Source organism: Opisthorchis viverrini (genome assembly GCF_000715545.1).
Source record: "Opisthorchis viverrini unplaced genomic scaffold opera_v5_86, whole genome shotgun sequence".
NCBI lineage: Eukaryota > Metazoa > Platyhelminthes > Trematoda > Opisthorchiida > Opisthorchiidae > Opisthorchis > Opisthorchis viverrini.
In genome coordinates, this window is record NW_008751742.1 from 30,706 (window position 1) to 49,484 (window position 18,779).

The 18,779-nt window shown below is 45.9% G+C and overlaps 2 protein-coding genes across 2 annotated transcripts in view; both read left to right on the top strand.

Moving 5' to 3' along the window:
- Window positions 1-1,042, top strand: part of T265_13624 (hypothetical protein) — a gene marked incomplete at both ends in the record, with an annotated part of 18,497 nt that extends 17,455 nt beyond the window's left edge. The window contains 2 exons of the mRNA XM_009169779.1: window positions 726-829; window positions 915-1,042. Coding sequence (XP_009168043.1) covers window positions 726-829; window positions 915-1,040 — 230 coding nt within the window. The remainder of the gene's footprint in view (window positions 1-725; window positions 830-914) is intronic.
- Window positions 1,043-1,505: 463 nt separating this feature from the next.
- Window positions 1,506-17,904, top strand: T265_04882 (hypothetical protein; the record flags this gene model as incomplete). The annotated part of the gene is made up of 7 exons (XM_009169742.1): window positions 1,506-1,566; window positions 2,292-2,551; window positions 2,641-2,809; window positions 12,418-12,704; window positions 13,519-13,776; window positions 14,420-14,529; window positions 17,236-17,904. The coding sequence occupies 7 exons, from the start codon at window positions 1,506-1,508 to the stop codon at window positions 17,429-17,431; spliced, it is 1,341 nt and encodes a 446-aa protein (XP_009168006.1).
- Window positions 17,905-18,779: the final 875 nt, after the last annotated feature.

Sequence of the window (18,779 nt, forward strand, 5' to 3'; positions counted from 1 at the left end):
GGTTGACGGAAACTCGGGGACTGCGCCTACCTGATGAGCCCCAAGAAGGGCGAAACCGGTCGTGGGCTGTCAAAGAGTTTTCAGCAACCTTGTGAGTAGTTTCCTTATGAGTAGTACATTGCAAATATCTAGAAATATTGAATATCGTCCCGAATTATAAGGCGGCCTTTTTGTACCCAATTTGGTTGGAAGATGTTGCACATCTAGTTGTTTAGTGAATTCTTCCGTTAACGCAGGTTGATTTGTAAACAATTATATAAGGTAATTGAGTTTTCAACACATCCAGCCACTGATGGAAAGCCGCGATTCCGCTCCTCTAAGGTACCGCTCCTCTAAGGCACACGATCTGATTCCGACTATCCATAGTGCGATCGANGTAGCAGTTCAGCAGGAAGCATGACAATCCATCATCTTCGGAGAACTATCATAGCTTAGCGGTATCGGCCTGAACTTGCTCACCTATTCTGTGCGACGAACCAACATAGTTATGGTTACGAGCATGTTCCAGCGACAGGGTTGTTTGACCTCATCCTTAGAAGGCTGATTGAACACAAAGACAGGTAGGTTCATTAAATAGACAAGATGGGTCTCACCCCGCAGGAGAATACTCGATCACATATTCGCAAAATTCTGCAACAAGAATCTAACATCCAACAGCAACGATGGGCGTCTTTCTCTTCTTGAAAGCTGAATTCGGTTTTGTTTAACGCTGGATGCTATGGCAGTGTCCCTCATAAATTCTCCGCGCTCCGTAAAGCGCTATATGCCTACTTCCACGGACGTGCAAAGGCCTACAATAAACTCTCGCCTGAGCTCACTACGTCAAGTGGTGTGGGGTAAGACTGCCCTCTTTCACGCTTTCTGTTCAAATTCGTCATCGAGATCATTTTGGAAGACTCGCTCCCAGCCTCTAGTGTCTGTTTGTCAAAATGCCCTTGGGATATTCGCTGATAGACGTTAAGTACGCACACGACGTAGCTCTTCTTGGATCTGGCGCCATTGTAATACAGACAACACTAAATAATCTTACTAATTCCGCCTAATAATTTGGCATGCGCTCCACACTGGTGTGGGAGCGGGCGGGTTCCAACCCGAAACTCATGCTTGCGGATCAACCGATTGAGGTGGTGGATAAATTCATCTACTAGGGTAGCTGTTTTAGTCCTGGTGATGTATCTGAGGACGATATTTTCATCCGGATGAGGAAGACTAGAGCAGCTTCCTGGAACCTGCTTAGGCATGACATCAGCTTATCCGTTTAGGGTGGAGTTTAGAATGCTGCGGTGTACTTCATATTGTTACAGGGGTCAGAAACTTATCCATCGTGAATTGAGGGTGTTGAGAAGCTTTCCGTATTTGACTATTTGTGTCTTCGGAACATCCCTCGAGTATGTGGAAACATTGGATCAGTAATGCTGACGTACGTCAAGTGGTTTCCGAAAGAAATTTAATCGCCCACGACAGATTAACTGATCATATTCCAGGAGTTGCACTGACCTAGTCACATGCTGCATGTGTCAGTCAACCGTCTTCCTCGGGGAGCCCTTTTCGCACAACCAAACGGAGGTTGGTAACGAGCCGGGGGAGACCGAACAGTGATTTAGCAGCAAAATATATAAACCATTACCAGCCGCGCGGATGGTAGCTGTAAACCACCGCACCACATGTGCGCGACTTGCAGCTGAAGATGATAATGACGATGATCCACTGATGCATGTCATGGGCAAGGTTGGTGAAGGTTGTTGGAGGTACATACCGATATGCTGATGCCATGCAGCGACTGGCGATGTTGTGCCTCTGTTCTTGTTTCTAACCGTTAGTCCGCTGTTCTTGCATTCTTTATTTGTTTTTATCTATTGCTTTCTATCTTGCGCTATCTGCTACCATAAGCTGCGGCGACCCAAACCATCGTATGTCTTTGCGTACGCGATTGACCGTCGTTAAAATGAACTAAAATAACTTATCCACTACGCGTAATTCGAATCCGATTGCTCTGTCCTCAACTGATTTCCTGCATTTTATTTAATATCGAAATAGGTCACCCTAGGTAGGATCGTCACAAAAGAGAAAGTCCCACATACACCATAAATGTTTATAAGTATTTGTCGTGCTACAATTGCATTTGGAGAACAAAGTACCTTTCTTGGCGCTTGGTTTTAGTCAGGTTTTAGTTGTCTGTTGACTGTGGTTACAGGATTACAAGTCGTCCTCTAGCCGACAGATTTCTTCGAATGGCGTGTCCTAGAATTCGGTAGGTGAAAATGCATTACTAGACTTTCTTCGCTTAATAGCTCGATTAAACCGATGTTACTTATGTTCTTGTGCTAAGCTTCCCCGAGAGTTACTTGCAACTCACTTGTATCCTCTCTCCTTGCTAGCAACCCGTGGTCTGGTCAACATGGGTAACACGTGTTTTCTGAACGTGGTCATTCAGGCACTTACACACACCCCCGTCCTGCGCGATTATCTTCTTGCTGATCTACACCGGTGCAATAATCCCGCTCGATCTCGCAGCTGTCTGGCTTGTGAAATGATCCGCGTCACACAAGAAGTGAGTACCTCTCCTCTCCAATACATTGGATTTGCCGTAAGCCACGTCTTGTTCAAGAAGTTGTGCATTCGTTTGTTTTCTCTCTTCAGATATACAGCCCCGTGGTCACCCCATTCGTCCCCAGCAATTTGTTGTACGCTATCTGGCTACATGCAAGTCACTTGGCCGGATACGAACAACGCGATGCGCACGAATTTCTCATCACCCTATTGACTCTGATCCATGGGCATCTGATAGGCGAACACGTTCCACTTGGAGGTAGGTTTAACTCTGTTGAAAGTTCCTCATGAACAGATTGGTTTGGGCTGCGAATCATCCACCGTTATTTGCTTCTGAATGAGATCGGGTCAATTAATTTTTTCGTTGTTGCACGATGCAAAAGTGTAGTATAGAAGTTGGATAGAAAAAAGAGTGATTTCCTTTGTGGTGTGCTCTATTTTCTCACAGAAATGGTGGCTTAAGAGATTTGTGCGCAAAGCTGGTTTGTAGGTTGTGAATGGCTCATCAGCCAACTAGAAGTGCAATCCTTATTCACAAGATTAATTCCTTATCGCATTCACTTGTCGCATTGTTGATGGCTGAGCTGGGCAAGCTTGTTGCAAACATCTCCTCGCCGACCGAGGTGACGTCAACAACCTACACAACGGTCTACACAGCTCCCCATCTATGTACAGTTGACGTCACCTCCATTGGTGATGAAACTGTTGCAAATGAATTAACAGGCTTAGCGAACAAATCGGCAATCAGCTACACCACCTGAGCTCTTAATATTCTCCTCTAACAAGAACGGCCCGATTAGGACATTGTCAAATTCGGAGTACTATTGCAAAAATCTACGCAGGTTTCCGAGCTAAGGTTCCTGGAGCTCATTAAATGACCGTATTTACTATTGTCGGGGCCAACTAAGCTTAAAGAGTGAAATGATGCCTAATGGCTCACATGAGGTCTTCTGGCGAAACAGTGGATCTTCTGCGAATCCAACAAACAGGGTGTTAGTGGAAAAACCACAGAATAATGACTTCGAAATGCCTGATCGACTGAGCTATGCGATGTAGACTGTCGGAATGAGTCATTCTAACTAGTAACAGCGCCCGCATTAGCCCGCTTGTCTTTGTTTCGTTTTCGAGCAACTCATTAGTCGTGCTTCAGCTGACGTCAACCTGTTTTTTTTCGATTCAAATACGACTCATCCCATTTGGTGGACTATTACGCTTCGCTTAGCCACTCTTCTTGCAAGGACAGCAACCGGGATTACTCATCTTACAAAGATTGAATACGGTGGTTCGCTGTCTGATCATACAACAACCTTGCTACTTGAACTCCTAATCTCTTGCAGTTGCGTCTATCTATGGTCCGTTAGTCTAAATCTGACTTAACATACCCCAGTTGATCGTTTCCTTTCCTTCTATCCTGTAAGTGAAAAGCTAAAATTTATTGTACAGCCGTCTCGTCAGTAGTACACATCTCACGAATTTCTAAGTAGATTCTGACTCGTAACCTTTTCGTCAGCAGCGGAACATCGTTGACCATGAGTTACTGCTGGACAGTGTGATGAACCCACACACTAAATTCACTGCGTTGTCCGGTGCTGAACAGTCTCCCGATGGGAGACCCATGCCACCTGCTGGATTTTTCCCTTTCTGTGCAACTTATGTTGCATGCAGAGGTGAGATTTAGACGGTCCAACGAAACCTTCATCCTCTTTTCTCTCCGCTACCTACAAACCATAAATAATCTGCTCAGAAAAGAAAGAATCCCTTCCTTGCCTTCTGTCGGAGAAATCTTCACTTGATCATCATCATCATCATCATCATCATCATCGACAGCATATAACATAAGTCTTCGACACTGATGCTTTGCTGCCGTACAACAATGGTTTATTTGAAAGCCCTACTGCGAAGAAAGAAATAGAAGTGGACAGGGAATGAATTTAGTTCTACCCTAACAATCTTTCCGAGGCGTTCAGACCAGGCACACATTTAGGTAATCTGGATGGAAAGTGACAACAAGAACGCCATTGACACCGACTATCAGCGTCTACAACCAGACGCAGTGAAGGTCACGCGGTTCCCATCCTGGAAGGCGAATTGCAGCGACATTGCCCAGACTTTCCGTAGTCTTATAATTCCGTCAGGTCAAAGGTTGACCACTCTGCTTTCATCGCTCTGAATCTGGCACGGAAAACCTCACTCTCTTCGGGAAACGACGTTCCCGCAAGCATAATACACAGTCCAGCCATCGAAACTTCTGGTAATGGACACATTCTTTGATCTAAGTCCCTGTCGCACAACCAAACTCTCGCCTCTACTTGCCTCCTTACGGACTTGCCGATGCCAGCCTACGTGACCAGTCGTTCTGAGAAAGCGTTGTTAAAAAACCTGGACGCATCTCCGTTTCACTACCCGAAGAACTCGTATTTTGCAGCAAAGTACATGTCAAAGGACTAGATGATTTTTGCCAGTATATTTAAAACCACCTGCGCCTTTTTTGCGAACACGTTAGCGAGGTCGTCCGCAAATTCCAAATCAACGGGGTTTTCGTCAGCAGCTATCGAAACACCAAGATTTTGAAGACCTTCCAGCGTTCGACTCACCATCTCGCCCGTCGTGAAATTAAATGAGAATGAAGAGAATGGGTACATTCGATGGACACTACTTTGTGGAAGCTTTGAGAGCTCTATGTTGTGGTATCACACGCCCCAAAGTCTAAGAAAGAAAGGACTTATTATGTTCGCAAACTTCCGGGTTATTCCTTTCTATGCAAGCATATCAAGGAGAACAGACCGGTTAACCGAGTCCAGTGCGCCTTGGACTTCTAGGAACACTGAGATTGTGGGCCGTTTATACGTATGGCGTTGCTTTAGCGCTTAATGGAGTGTGAGGATTTGGTCAACGGAACTGCTGCAGGGCCGCTGCTGCTCTCGTGTCATTATTTAGCGAACCACCGTAAGGCGACGAATGACATTTATGTCTAGGGTCTCGTTACGACTGGTCAAGCTAATCCCCGTTTTAAAAAAAGTGCGTATTATCACCGATCTCCTCAGTTTTCTGAGACGGTCTGCTTTTCCCAGATGCAGGAAAATAGATCAGACAAGCGCTGACTAAGGACTTCACCCCCATCTTCTAATAATGCAGGTGGGAGGTCATCCAGTCCAGGAGTTCGGTGGCGCTTGAGAGAACATATTCAGTCATAAACCTCCGAGGACGTAAGGGGTTCCAAGTTCACATTCTAGGGTTCCGCTTCAGCTATAGGATCCAAATAAGTGGCAGCGGTTGGTCACAAGAATTATTGTTGGAAGCATTTGACCCGGCGGTCGAGGCGTTCTTTATTCAAGATGGGGGCGCCACTTTGATCCTTGATGGTTTGCTCACAAGTGGATTCCGTGGACCGGTCGCACGGATAAATTGAAACAATGTTCGGGCATTCCCGGACTTCTGAGCCTCTATCATTTTCTTGGCTTTCCGTGTCCACCAGTCTTCACGGTCGGCTCGCACATTCACTTCCACTTGAAGTCTGATAGTTCATTGGGCCAAATTATGTTCGTACCAGCAGGGGCATTTCTCCGAGATTCAAACGGTGTCACTGTTCGGTCTGATTTTCAGTTCTTGACTTGGCGTGGTAGCCCCGTGGCACTGGCAAAACTCCCAGCACTGTACAAAGATGAGGCGATCTCTTTCCATAGTTGATTCACATCTGATAGTGGAGCATCTGGAAGAAACCCCGTAGACAATGCGGATTAATTTGTCTAACTTCCACATCTGCCAGTCTCGGTTGCGAAGTGACTGCCGTTGAGCGCATGGTTGGAATCCACATATATGTCCAAAAACGAGTGGCAGTCAGACCTTGATCCATGCCTTCGGTTCGTAGCCGTTTGAGGACACCACGAGGCTAGACCACTTCGGTTATTTCAGAAGTTAGTACTGCATAAAAACAGTCTGCTGTCAGCACAAAGTTGAAGCAATCGTTCGCCATTGTCCGTACATCTCGTACACCCTACCTGATTGTGTTCCTGATGCGCTAAGCTTGCCCGCTTGTGCATTTCTGCCTCCGGCAACGACGATATATGAGCTCCTACCTCACCAGAATGTCGTAAAATTGTCAGAACTACAGTCGGCTGGGTCGTAAGTAGACAGGACAGACATCGACCAAATCCTCACCTGTGAGACTCCTTCATTGATGTTGCCAGACGAACCGCACAGAAACTATCACCAGTGGGTATCTATTTAAGCAAGGATCCTTTTGCTCGGTGACTTAGGATGATATCAGCCCATGCATATCCTGTTGCATTGGCCTTGTTGCAGTCCTTATTTCTGATGCACAACACACCAATGTCAAGCGAGTCCAGTAGTACAGCAAGAGCAGCTTATTGCCCTGCTTGCTTCAGAGTGCGAACATTCAAAGCACCCAGATAGACTAAGTGTCGAGGCTTTAAGGCTGATTTCGAGCTGCCTGAGGATGTCAGTGCCGGATGATGCACAGATATTGCCGCGAAAACCGATGCTAGACGAACGGAGTCATCAGTCCTAGCTGGTGGGCCTATAAAGAGAGTTGTCAATGGGATGGGCGGACTTAGTAGTAGAAAGAAGGGGGGCAATGCAAGAAGCTGAACTATCGGAGGATGATGACCGTATGTCGTGTCTAGATGTAGGCTAATCATGCTGTTGATCAGCCTTTCACGGCCAACCCGTATGGTATCCAGCAAGGTCGGATTTAGCACACTGCCGGTGGTTCTCAACGGGTATAAGTTTGTTGTACAGTGCGCCTCAGCCTTTCAGCATAAACGTACTTCACTTATGGACTGAAAAGTGCATTAACACTTTCGGATCCCCACTTTTCACGAATGGTTTTTGGTGTATGGTAGGGAACATCTGTTCAAGATGACCATTCCATGCCATTTACAGAATAATTCTATGTTGGGCAATTTCTGTATAACCAAATTATTTACGGAACCACACTCCGGTTCGTAAACTGTAGACATCTTTTGGATGATAGCTAGTCGTACCGTTTCACCTGTTTCGTGTTGACGAACTTTGCGCAAAGTACCGGTGGACTTACAAATCAATACTCAAACAGCTGACCTCTGTGGATCGATAGCGTGACCTGAGACAGATTTTCCAGGTCCACCATACCGTTTTTGCAGTCTTGTGTGAACAGGCTTGTGATCGTGAATACGTTTTTGAGCCAAGTGCACTATTAAAGTGCGAGTGTGGCTCTATAGGACCATCTTGGCAATAATGAATCAAATCAAATCGCCTGCCTAAGTTGATGCGACTTCGTATGATTTTGGTGTTTATTTCCCGGAATCAGTAACTATTTGCGTGTTAAAGGATTACGCTGCTCGTTGACGTGCAACAATGAACCTGTTCAAATGGGGAACATCACTAAACAGCATAACCTGAAAATCAGCAAGGTGCCTATATGCAGGTGTGAGCGAAACAGAGGTTTCGCCACTGCTTGTCAGGTATGGAAGAGATTACAAGACGCTTGGACGCCGTCGGTGCTACTCGTTTTCTAGCATGAAAACTGCGTTATCCCCACTGCGCCTGGTTGAAGACGCTGCAAGATATAGCTGTTAACCGATGTCAATGGCATTCTAGTTGTTATTTTCTATCCAGATTGCCTAAATGAGGTGTAAGCATCTGGACTGGGTAGCCCCGACGTCAGTCTGGATGAGCTGAGTTCGGCAACTCCAGACAGGGCTAGCCACCCTGTTTGGTTTCAATGTGCTGGTTGCTTTCGACAATGTACAATACGAATCATCTGGCGCCTCCAAACTAGTTCTAATCAGTACACAGGAAAGAGCCGTTCGGTTCACGAGTGAGGAATGTGGCAAATGCTGCAAACTGAAAGCTGGCTTGGTAGTCTGTCATCCAATTCACGACAATGAAAGTGTTGGTACGAACATGGTCGCCCAGTTGGCCTGCGCCGATTTTGCCCTCCTTTTTCCGGCGAAGATTGGCCTGAGTCGATATCACCAGCACGCACACCCCACCCAGCATAATGCAAGTAAGCACAACAGGAGTAATCATCATATGGAGGTCCTGACTAAACCATCGATCAAATAGCGGCCTACTTCTCAGAAGCCGACGACTATAGCGTCTGATTTAAACAAACAATGGGTTGAGCCGTGTCACTCTTCGAATCCTATGCTGACAGTTCGCTTGCTAGTGCTGACATTCTGGCATTTGCCCAAGGGTTACGGTCTGGCATCATGACACGGAGCAAGTCCTGTCGTTTCTGGACCTCTGCGCCTCTGGAAAACTGTATCCCGACGCCATCGTCAGTTAGCCCATCGAATGTCGGTCAATCGAAAGCAGATCCTACGAGCCAACTACACCGCCATCCAGAACCTACACCACCAAAGACGGAAAGATGCAACGTCTGCTGTGCTCGATGGGTCATGAAAGGATCCGTACGAAGGCAACTGCAGTCCATCCCTGGACGCCGAACAGTATTGGAAACAGGTTTTCTCAGCTCCGGGACGCGTGGATAGCCGGCGAAGTCGCGTAGTAATACCATCCGATTGGAGTTTGATCGAGCCAATCACAGGAGAGGAAGTCGGCCGTACGATCCGTGTTACGGGCTATTCGTCCCAAGGCCTGGACAATGTCACGCTCAGGATGCTCCACCGGTTCAATGCTAATGCGCTCTCTGGGTATTTCAACGTACTCTTATTATATGGGGAATTGTCCCCCACATCTGTGCCATGCTCGTATTATCCTAGTCCCATAGGTCCCGAATCCGACTTATCGGATCAACTGAGGCCGATCTACGTGTGATCCATTCATGCTGGTCTCTGGAACTGTAGATTGCAACTGCATTTGTGTATCGAGACGTTTGCTTGGAAGCTACATCGCTGTTACATACCCTGCTTCGTCACTCTTCAGTGACTGCTTCTAACCTCAGCTTGGCGTTTGATGGTATCTCGAAAGCGTTTGATTCGGTCTCCCATGACACAATCGTCAGATCTGCCGAGGCGTTTGGAGCACCGTCATCTCTAGTTCGATACATCTCACAGTCCTATGAGAATGCTGTAGTAGTTTTCCCCAATTCCTGAGCTCTGCCACAGAGACAAGGAGATCCACTTTCCCCATTATTGTCCATCGTGGAAATGGATGAGGTTCTTTGATTGTTGATGCCGCAACTAGTATACCAGTTCCATGACACCCTAGTAGATGCTTTTACCTTTGCTGACGACTGGGTCGTGTGTGCAGAAAGTCAGGTTCACTTTGAAGGGAAGCTTGAAGCTGCCCCGGTCGAGTTGGGAAGAGATGATATGAAGACAAACGCCTGAAAGACGAAAGCGATGGTGATTTGTGGGGACATGAAACATCAGGTAACAGCAGTCTCTGTAGAACCATTTCGCTTCACCAAGGAACTCATCACTCCTCTGAGTCCGTAAGACACCGTAACATATTCGGGCATTCCCTTTATTTCCAAGGGGAAAGGGGTCTTTAACCACCGGCAGCACCTGTTCAAACTGCTCGATGAGGTAAAGCGTGCCCCGTTGTAGCCGCATCAAATAATGGAGGTCACGAGGAACTACCAGATAACGAGGCTGACATATTCGCTATTGATCGACCAAGTCCACCGAAACACACTAGGAAGGTTGGATAACTACCTCAGGCAATCTATTCGTGGCTAGCTACGTCCATTGAAGGACACCCCGATCACCTACATCCACGCCTGTAAACAACATGGGAGACTTGGTATCCCAAGTCTGAGTGCAACAGTCTCGGTGCAGCGGAGAGCGTGTATGGAAAAGCTCCTTTCTAGCCAGTGTTGAGTACTACGCTATGTGGTCAACGATTTCGCATTTGCTTGAGTTGTTCGGGGTCTCACCCTTCCGACCCGAGTCCATGGTGCGTGCCTAAACACCAAGGAAGAGCTGGTGGCTGCTCGGTGTGATAGTCTGCACAACAGCGTTGACGGTCGTCGTTTACGAGGTTTGGTCCCTTCGCCACTTTTGAATCGATGGCTTGTGTTTCCAGAACGAATGTTTCCTCGGATAGTTATCCTTGGTATCTAGCTCTGATGCAACCTGCTTAGGAGGAGTTAAAAGTGTTTGGCATGGCCATGGTGGCCAGACGATTTCTTGTCGTGAAAACTGTGGCCAACCAGAGAGTTTGGTGTATATTTTGCAATCCTACCGGACCACGCATGATGCTAGATGTGCTCGTCATAATCGGGTTGCAAGGGAGTTCACAAAAAGTCTCCGCCGCCTGGGATACACCGTCTCTGAGGAGTTGGGAGCACATACTTCGACATCCTTCATCAAGCCTGACTAATCGCTGTTCGGGAGTGTCGAGGAACTGTGAGAAACGCAAACATAGTCTCGGATGGGCGCGAAGTGGCTTTGTGGAATGAGAAGAAGCAGAGGTATGGTGCTGATGAATATTTCCTCGCCATAATCTCAGTCCTACGTGCAATTGGTTGTGATGTCGACCCTTTAGTCCACCAACCGATGATCATTTCTTATCGAGGGATCTGCTTTCCTCAATCTGCCAAGGCTGTTATTGGACTGGGATTCCCTAAGGTCACAGTCAGTGACTGGTGCCATTGTGGACTCTGCGTACTTACGACAACTTTATGCGTGGTACATGGCGTTGAGTGTACATTCTTGCCATTGAATCTCACACCAGACTCAGTATGACGGGTATTGTGCATGATGTGCGAGACTTGACTGTGCTGGCGCTTACCGCGCCTTGAAGAGCATTCAGGATTGTCCTTTCCTCGGTTGTTGGTCTGTACACGCGTGTTTCCATACCAAACATTCTTACATACGTTAGGATTCATCTTGTCTGACGATAACTGTTGTTGGCATGACTTCGAACGAGACGCTTCTTTTTTTAACTAATATTCTCCTGTAACCCCTCCACATTCATCGCCTGTCCGATAAAGGACAAAACCGAGAGTGAGCTGTAGAATTTTCGGTCGTCTTATCAGTAGTGTGTCCTACCGAGAGGACATTGTGTTTGAAGTGGTTTGGCACATTATTGAAGGCATCATACCACAAAGCACAATAGATTGGCACACTGCTGCACCGATGTTTGGACAACCGGGAAATTTCGGGAGTTTAGGAGCTTCATTCACTTCATATTAATCTGTCTGGTCTAGACGTTTTCTTTACACGGGACGATTGTATGTATCTTTGAGCAAGCGAAATGTCTTTCCCATATCAACAATAACTATCTGGTCCGAATAAATTAATCAACCGGTTGGCATTAGTGTCGGCGTTAAATAACTTCTTGCATGGCATGTGCACAATTTATCCAGATTATTCAACCACTTTGAAGGCTTCTATGGGGATCGAAGTAATAATCGATCACATGGTCCGCTGATCGGCCACCTGGGTCGATATACTGATTATGAATAGCACGATATTCAACAGGTTTCAGTTTACAGATAATCCCTTCTCTCCAGTTATACTCCCTTTCAAGTAACACTCCGAAAAGATAGTCGTATCCGGTAGACTTACAATTCGATTTACAATCTCCCAAGTCCAAAGTGAATCACGCTGAATGGGCTGTATCGACCCATTTTAGTTTGTCTAAGTTTCCCTCAACCATCAATCTATGTAACTTTTTAAAATGTTCCGATAAATTTCTCAATGTGGTCCGACGAGAATCTTACTGTGGGTCATCAGAAATGCAGAAGTGACTAGACCTCATGTTAAGCTGTTCTGAAGGGTGCGCAATGCTTTGGGTGGCATCGTGAAGACCGATCAGTACTTGAAACATCTTGCCATAGATTCATCTTTGGTTTTCTTCCGAGACATCTCGCGAAAAGTGCCCGCACATCTCAACATGAAAAAATAAATAGTTTTTGTACGACCGCTGCCTATCTCTACCGCTCTCTCTCTCCAGAATCACTTCACGACCAAGAACCACCTTCTAAACGGCGACTTGTAGCTAGTCGACTGTCTGAGGATTCTAACAATTCGTCAGAATACAAGCCTTCAATGTCCCGTAAGCACTCAGACAGTTCTTCACACCTATCGGTTTGCGATAAAGAGTTGGAGACTCTAAATGAACGGGCGGCAGCCAAACACGTACATCCTACCGAATCGAGCACATCGGATTCGGCCAGTTCTCAGGCGTCTGTTTCCAGCTCTCGTGACAGTGGAGAGTCTTGCGACTGCATTGTCCATCAAGTGAGTTCCCATTTTGTCTTGTTAACATATTTTCCAGTTTGCTTCTTCCCCATGAATTACTTAGTATCGTTAGGTGTCCAACTCAAGCTTGACGCTTGTAGCCGACCAGTTTTACCACCTTCAGTGCACAATCATCTCTTGAACTGTTGGTGCTGATCCAGCCGGATAAAGTGATCGTTGTTCACAATACAAGAAACTAACCTCACTTCTCGGGAGCCTTCGGTCTGATCGCAGAGTTTCCCACAAAATCTGAAGTCATCAAAGGCTACTGAACTTCATCTGTCCTAGCTAATAATCCTATCTGAAATGGATGTAGTATGCACGGGGCAGCGATTTTTTTTGACGAACACATCTATCTCACGAAGTAGGCTGCGAATGAGTTCATTCAGCATGTAAGCGTATAAAGAGTGGTGGACACAAGGGTTAGAATTCTACCAGGTGGGGTCGGTTGCGTCATTGTTTTGGTTCATTTCGGTCATCCGTCTCAGCATTTGCCTTACTCTGGACCCAATACAGTCCATACAAGCAAGAAAATGGTTATCCTGTGACTCGATGGTCCGCTTTTTGCTCTGCACCCCTAGCCTCGACTGTCGAAACAGTTCTCAGCACACAACTAGCTTGATACATACCAGGGTTGTCGTGCGATCGGTCTCCTTCTCCATACCGGTTGATCGGTATTCAGTATCGTGAAAACCAAAAGCCGAAGAGCTCTTGGCTCCCGTTTGGATACAGCTTCTCCGATCCATTTAATTCACAATTCCGATGTTACGTTTTCCGCATATCCCTTGACACTCACACGTCATCTTTTTGACAGGTGTTCTTTGGAGATTTGGAATCTGTCATATCCTATGAAGGCTGTGGACATAGTTCATCCACGGTTGATCCTTTCCTGGACCTCTCACTGGATGTGATTCAGCGTGGATCCACCTCACTTCAGGCCTGCCTGACCTCTTACTTTCGCCCAGAATCAATTGATGGACTTATCTTGTGTTCACAGTGCAACGTGGGTCGGCCAGCAGTCAAGCAGTTCAGCCTTCTCCACCTACCCAATGTACTCTGTTTCTACTTGAAAGTAAGACTTATGGCAGTTATACCAACAACAAACCCTATACTCTCTCGAACAATGATCGCTTGTCAAAGGATGTATTACTGTCGCTAGGTTTGGACCAAACCTATCACCCACGACGAAAACTAAGTGACTTGTGGTCTAACCAGTTCGTATATCAGTTAGTGTTCGTTGTCCGAACGAAAGCATGCTACCTTCACGATGTTTGTGTTTTGGATCTTTTGCGCGCTTGAAAATGTACAATGTGAACATGTGCTGAACAAACCAACGTGGTGGTTTTGCTTGTATTATTGGCAACGCTATGTTCCGCTGGCTGTTGTGATAGGGTGCTCCCAATTTATCCGTAGTCAATGCGCACTGATGAATAAGACTGAGGCGAGTTCATCTTTCACACAAACCTGTTTTGGAGACAACAATAGAAGTATCGCATATACAGCCTAATCCCACACTGATGTTCTCTCCCGCTAGTTTTACGGTCGGTCATCAATGTTTGCTCTTGACACTTCCCGTGTTACACACCAACATGTCTGTTGTCTTATCATGTTTGCATGCCGCATATCCCCATAATATTCGACTCCTATGAGAAGAGCTTATGGACAACCTAAGAATCCAAACTCTGTTTTTACGGCACCGTTTTCACTCATTTCAGCGCTGTCATCACGATACGAAGATCAACACATCAATCACATTTCCGGCAGATTTGGATCTGGCCCCTTACCTACATCAGGTTGATGGGGATCGTTCAGCCTGGTCCGATCGGTAAGTGCACTTTCTCCTGACTCCACTGAACTAACCAAAAGAAAGACCTTGCTCGTTCGCTCGAAAAGGTAGTCACCGTTCCCTCATAACTGTCGACGTGTTGACCATGCTCAGAGTAGGATTGCACTAAACTGTTCAATTCATAAGGTCGTCTAGGACACCTAGATCTCATACTTATGCTAATACGTTCGCTGAGGCCTGCTGTGTACGAGAACTCATAGAGACATGGAGAGGTGGCGAATCCTCAACGATTGTCTTTGTACAGGACAGACCGTGCAACGACCAATTTGCATTGGTATTTCGGTGAGCTTACCTCTTATGCTACCTTTTGATGGTAGCCGAGGCCGTAGTCACCGATCTCTAAAATCGGTCGGTGCACTTTCAGTTACTCGGTCGAATAGCACCTATTTGTTCACGCCCGTTCTAGGGCATGGCCTTAGGCAGTCGATCGAATAGCAGATTGTTACTGGCTATCGAACGAGTCTTTTGGGTTCTCATTTGAGGTGTTCTTTCGTCAAAATTGCGTGCGCCTGTAAAAAGCCTTTGATACACTCTAGACCTGTACCTAACACGAGAAACATAGTGCAGGCGCATCCATTTTCAACAAGCCTCAAGTGGAATATGAACACTATGGTATGAGTATGTCTCAAAGTGGAACGCTTTTCAAATCAGTTACAAGCACTAATTTCCGCAATCACCTCGCAGCGTATACTCGAGCAACTATGATAGAGTTTCAATAAAGTTACTTTTCTCCACTTTCTGTTGAACTCCATGATTCTCTTATTGAATTCCACTCACTAGCACAGACTGGAGTGCAGAGCCACCTGAGATGATAGCCATAATAAGTGAAATTCTTGGTTCCTGGTTATATATTGATGTTCAATTCATAGCAGATATTTACACCACAAGAACTAACATTCAGGAATAGACTGACAACTATCGGGTTCGTTTTTACACTGCAAGATTTGTCACACGCCCATTGGTCTAAGGACTTGTTTCTGTGATGACTACTCTTGATAATCGAAACATCGTATATTTCCCTTAGTGTACAGTGAGCACTTTCTGCGCATGGCATTCCAACTCCTGCATATCTTCCACACCAGGCTAAAAAACCTTTTTGGGAACAATCACCACTGCACATCTCACAAACCTTCAGGGAGATTGAACCGCGCAATCTCCCGGATAATGGTTGAAGACTAGACCATCTAGTAACACAGACAGGATACAAGGTCACTCATCCTTCAATTACGAAACTCACATCACATGTGCACTTATTAACTCGTTCCTCGAGTGATGACGTCTCAGACGGAAAAAATCAATGGTCGTGCGAGGGAAGAGTAATTGCATTCCAAAACATATGGACATCACAACTATTTTAACAAAACCAGTCATAGTCCAAAGGTAACCTGTTTTAATCATCGTCCTTTCAAGGGGGAGCTAACTGCAGAGCTCCTTACTTGGTTGGCTTACAGCTACTCAGCTGAGGTCTCTACGACAGTTATGCAAAAGAATAAAGGGTATAACCCGTTTTTACTGACCGGATCCAAGGGATCTATTACCAACGCAGTGACTACTCACTTGACTGTTTAATCCTAAGACCGCATCTGGGGTTCTACACCAAGCACTCATTTGTGTGCAAAGATTCGTTCACTATCAATGCCTGGCCACAGATGAGGCGGTCACGATTCGACCGTGCAACTCAATTCTGTGTTCGCAGAAGGCCTTCTTCCGCGTACTGAAACTTCCGTGATCTGTAAACGTGCCAGTCGATATAATGCAGAAGCGGCTCTGGTAAAAAGATCCCAAAATAAAATGTCCAGCCACCCAGGGCAGATTCTTCCATCCATAATACGTGCAAACAGACTTAGGTTTCTAGATCCTTTCACATCCGTTTTTCAATATCAATTTCCTTGTTACGCGTTTGTGACTGAAGGCTGTGCAAATGATAATATCCAATCAGCTTCGTTTTTTTGTGATTCTTGTTCAAACATAAGCATTCAATACTTACATGCCAATCATAAATGTTATTCGACAGTGCGATAGCGGCTTGTCTGAATAATAGAAGAATAATCGTTCAGCTGTAACACTTTCGGTACTCGGCTGCCATGCCACGTGAAGGAAGTATGAGGGATGAGGTACCGCCAGGTTGCCCAAGCCTAAACATGAATAGTTGGGATGCCGGGGATTGATTCGAACCACGGACTACCCGGTTGGTAATTTCGTGCCTTAACTACTGAGTTGTCTTGGTCTATTGTATGGATAGTTTCTCCTGTATACTCTAGGGTTTTGCGCTGTGGTACATCACGTGAGAAAAAGACTTACTCACCTGTACGTCCGGTGCGAACAACCTTGAAGGCTCCGTACGGGTGACTATTTGTTATATGTTGTTTCGCCACACTACGGTCAAGTTATGTAAGGCACTCAGAGAACCGGAAGAGAGACAGGGGTAAGAAATTTGTGTCTCTGTAGGTCTTTGGGCACAAAGCTCACTTTTGCCCCTAAGAGGGTCACTCCCCTAGCTATCAACTACCCTACCTGTTTATACCGGTCCCAGTTTTCTTTTTAAACTTCAGGTTGTTAGCTTTAGCATTATGCGACTATCCAATTGTAGTCAACCTAAACAGGAGCTATTGTTGACTTGTTTGTGCTGCAATTACATCGGACACCAAACCTTATCTGTCCCCACAATCTTCTCTCTCCCTGAAGGTATTCCTTGTATGCCGTACTCAATCACAGTGGACAAACCAACTCAGGTCACTACACCGCCTACATTCGCTCGGGACCCGGTTCATGGTGTCTATGTGATGACCAGAAAATAGTCTCAGTTAGTCTTGAACACGTATTGCAAACCGATGCCTACGTGCTCCTTTATCACAAAAATTTACTGGCCATGCGAACTTAATTTTACTCTGTTGTCATCCACTCAACCCTGCTGCAGTATTCGTGCCAAGCAACTGTTGCACCTCTCTTGCATTTCTTCCAATCAGTCATCCTCGTATTTTCTGGTAAATACGTCCCCGCAGCGTGTGTGTGTGTTTGTCTAGTTCACCCGATGACTGGCCTGTTTTTTCTTCATTAGTCTATCTCGTGTATAGAACAAACTTCTTAAACCCTGGGGCTTTCAATTTCACATCTCGTTCGAGACCAGCTCACTGAACTATCGGTCGGTTATCTCGTATCCTCGCGATAGCATTGTCACTACCTACCCCATTCCCGACACACACACACACAGACAGGCACGTGATCATCACACGACGACTTCAAAGTGATGAGGTTTGTCTTTTTCAAACATGCCCTTCCGTGCAGTCCTGTAATTTACAATCAGTCGGTAGGTGTTTACTTCTGCTCTCATTTGTACAACAAACATGTGTCAACCAGTCTCTTTCTCTTTAAATCAACTGAGGCACTGCTATTCGTCTTAGGCTTATCTATGGCGGAAGATTGATTTCGGTTTTCGGGAGAATGTTTCAGTTGCCGTTGGGGTCTTTTGGAATTCGGATCTTCCTTGTGAATATAAATGTAGGCTATCGGCGTCCGTTTCACGTACATTTTTCCGTCTAGCGAAGTACAATCCGGAGAAAAAAGATACCTTCCCCGCGACCCTCAGACTGGAATGCATGAGTAGTCCACTGGAAGTAGCACTGATAGTGGCTGGTCTGGGCATCGTTTGTGGGGATACATTTTTCCGGGTTATACGCATAAAGCTGGACTAACTGTAAAAGTGACTAGCCCAAAAGTGAACTACCTTAGAGGCGCTGGTACGAATATCCAATCAGGTTAGACAAGAGTCGTCCATGACTTCGTTCGTCCAGTCTTCTCTGATAATCCACAAAGTAGATTGAAACTTGGTTTGACGCTGTAACGCGAGCAGTCGTCACAAAAGTAATCACTTGGAATGAAATGAGTATTTTTGACGCTTTGGATGATGCCAAGTCGCTATCGTGTGGTTGTGGTCATCGTAGACCTCCGAAAACGATTGCGATTAATCGGCCAAATAAAGTGTGACTGAATTGGCCAGAGTCCTATTCACACAATTTATTGCTGCAGAACAAAACATTCAATAACGCTCCTTCATGCTGTTACTCGAGAATCTTTTGTTTGGAGGAAGGCATTTAGCTGATTGAGACACCTCATACTTTTGCCAAAAGATCAACAGTCTGGTCTCGTGGTAAAGACATCCAACACGCTATGCGTAGGTAATGGGTTTAGGTACACACTTACGGGGCTATCCATGTTTTCCATCTTAAATT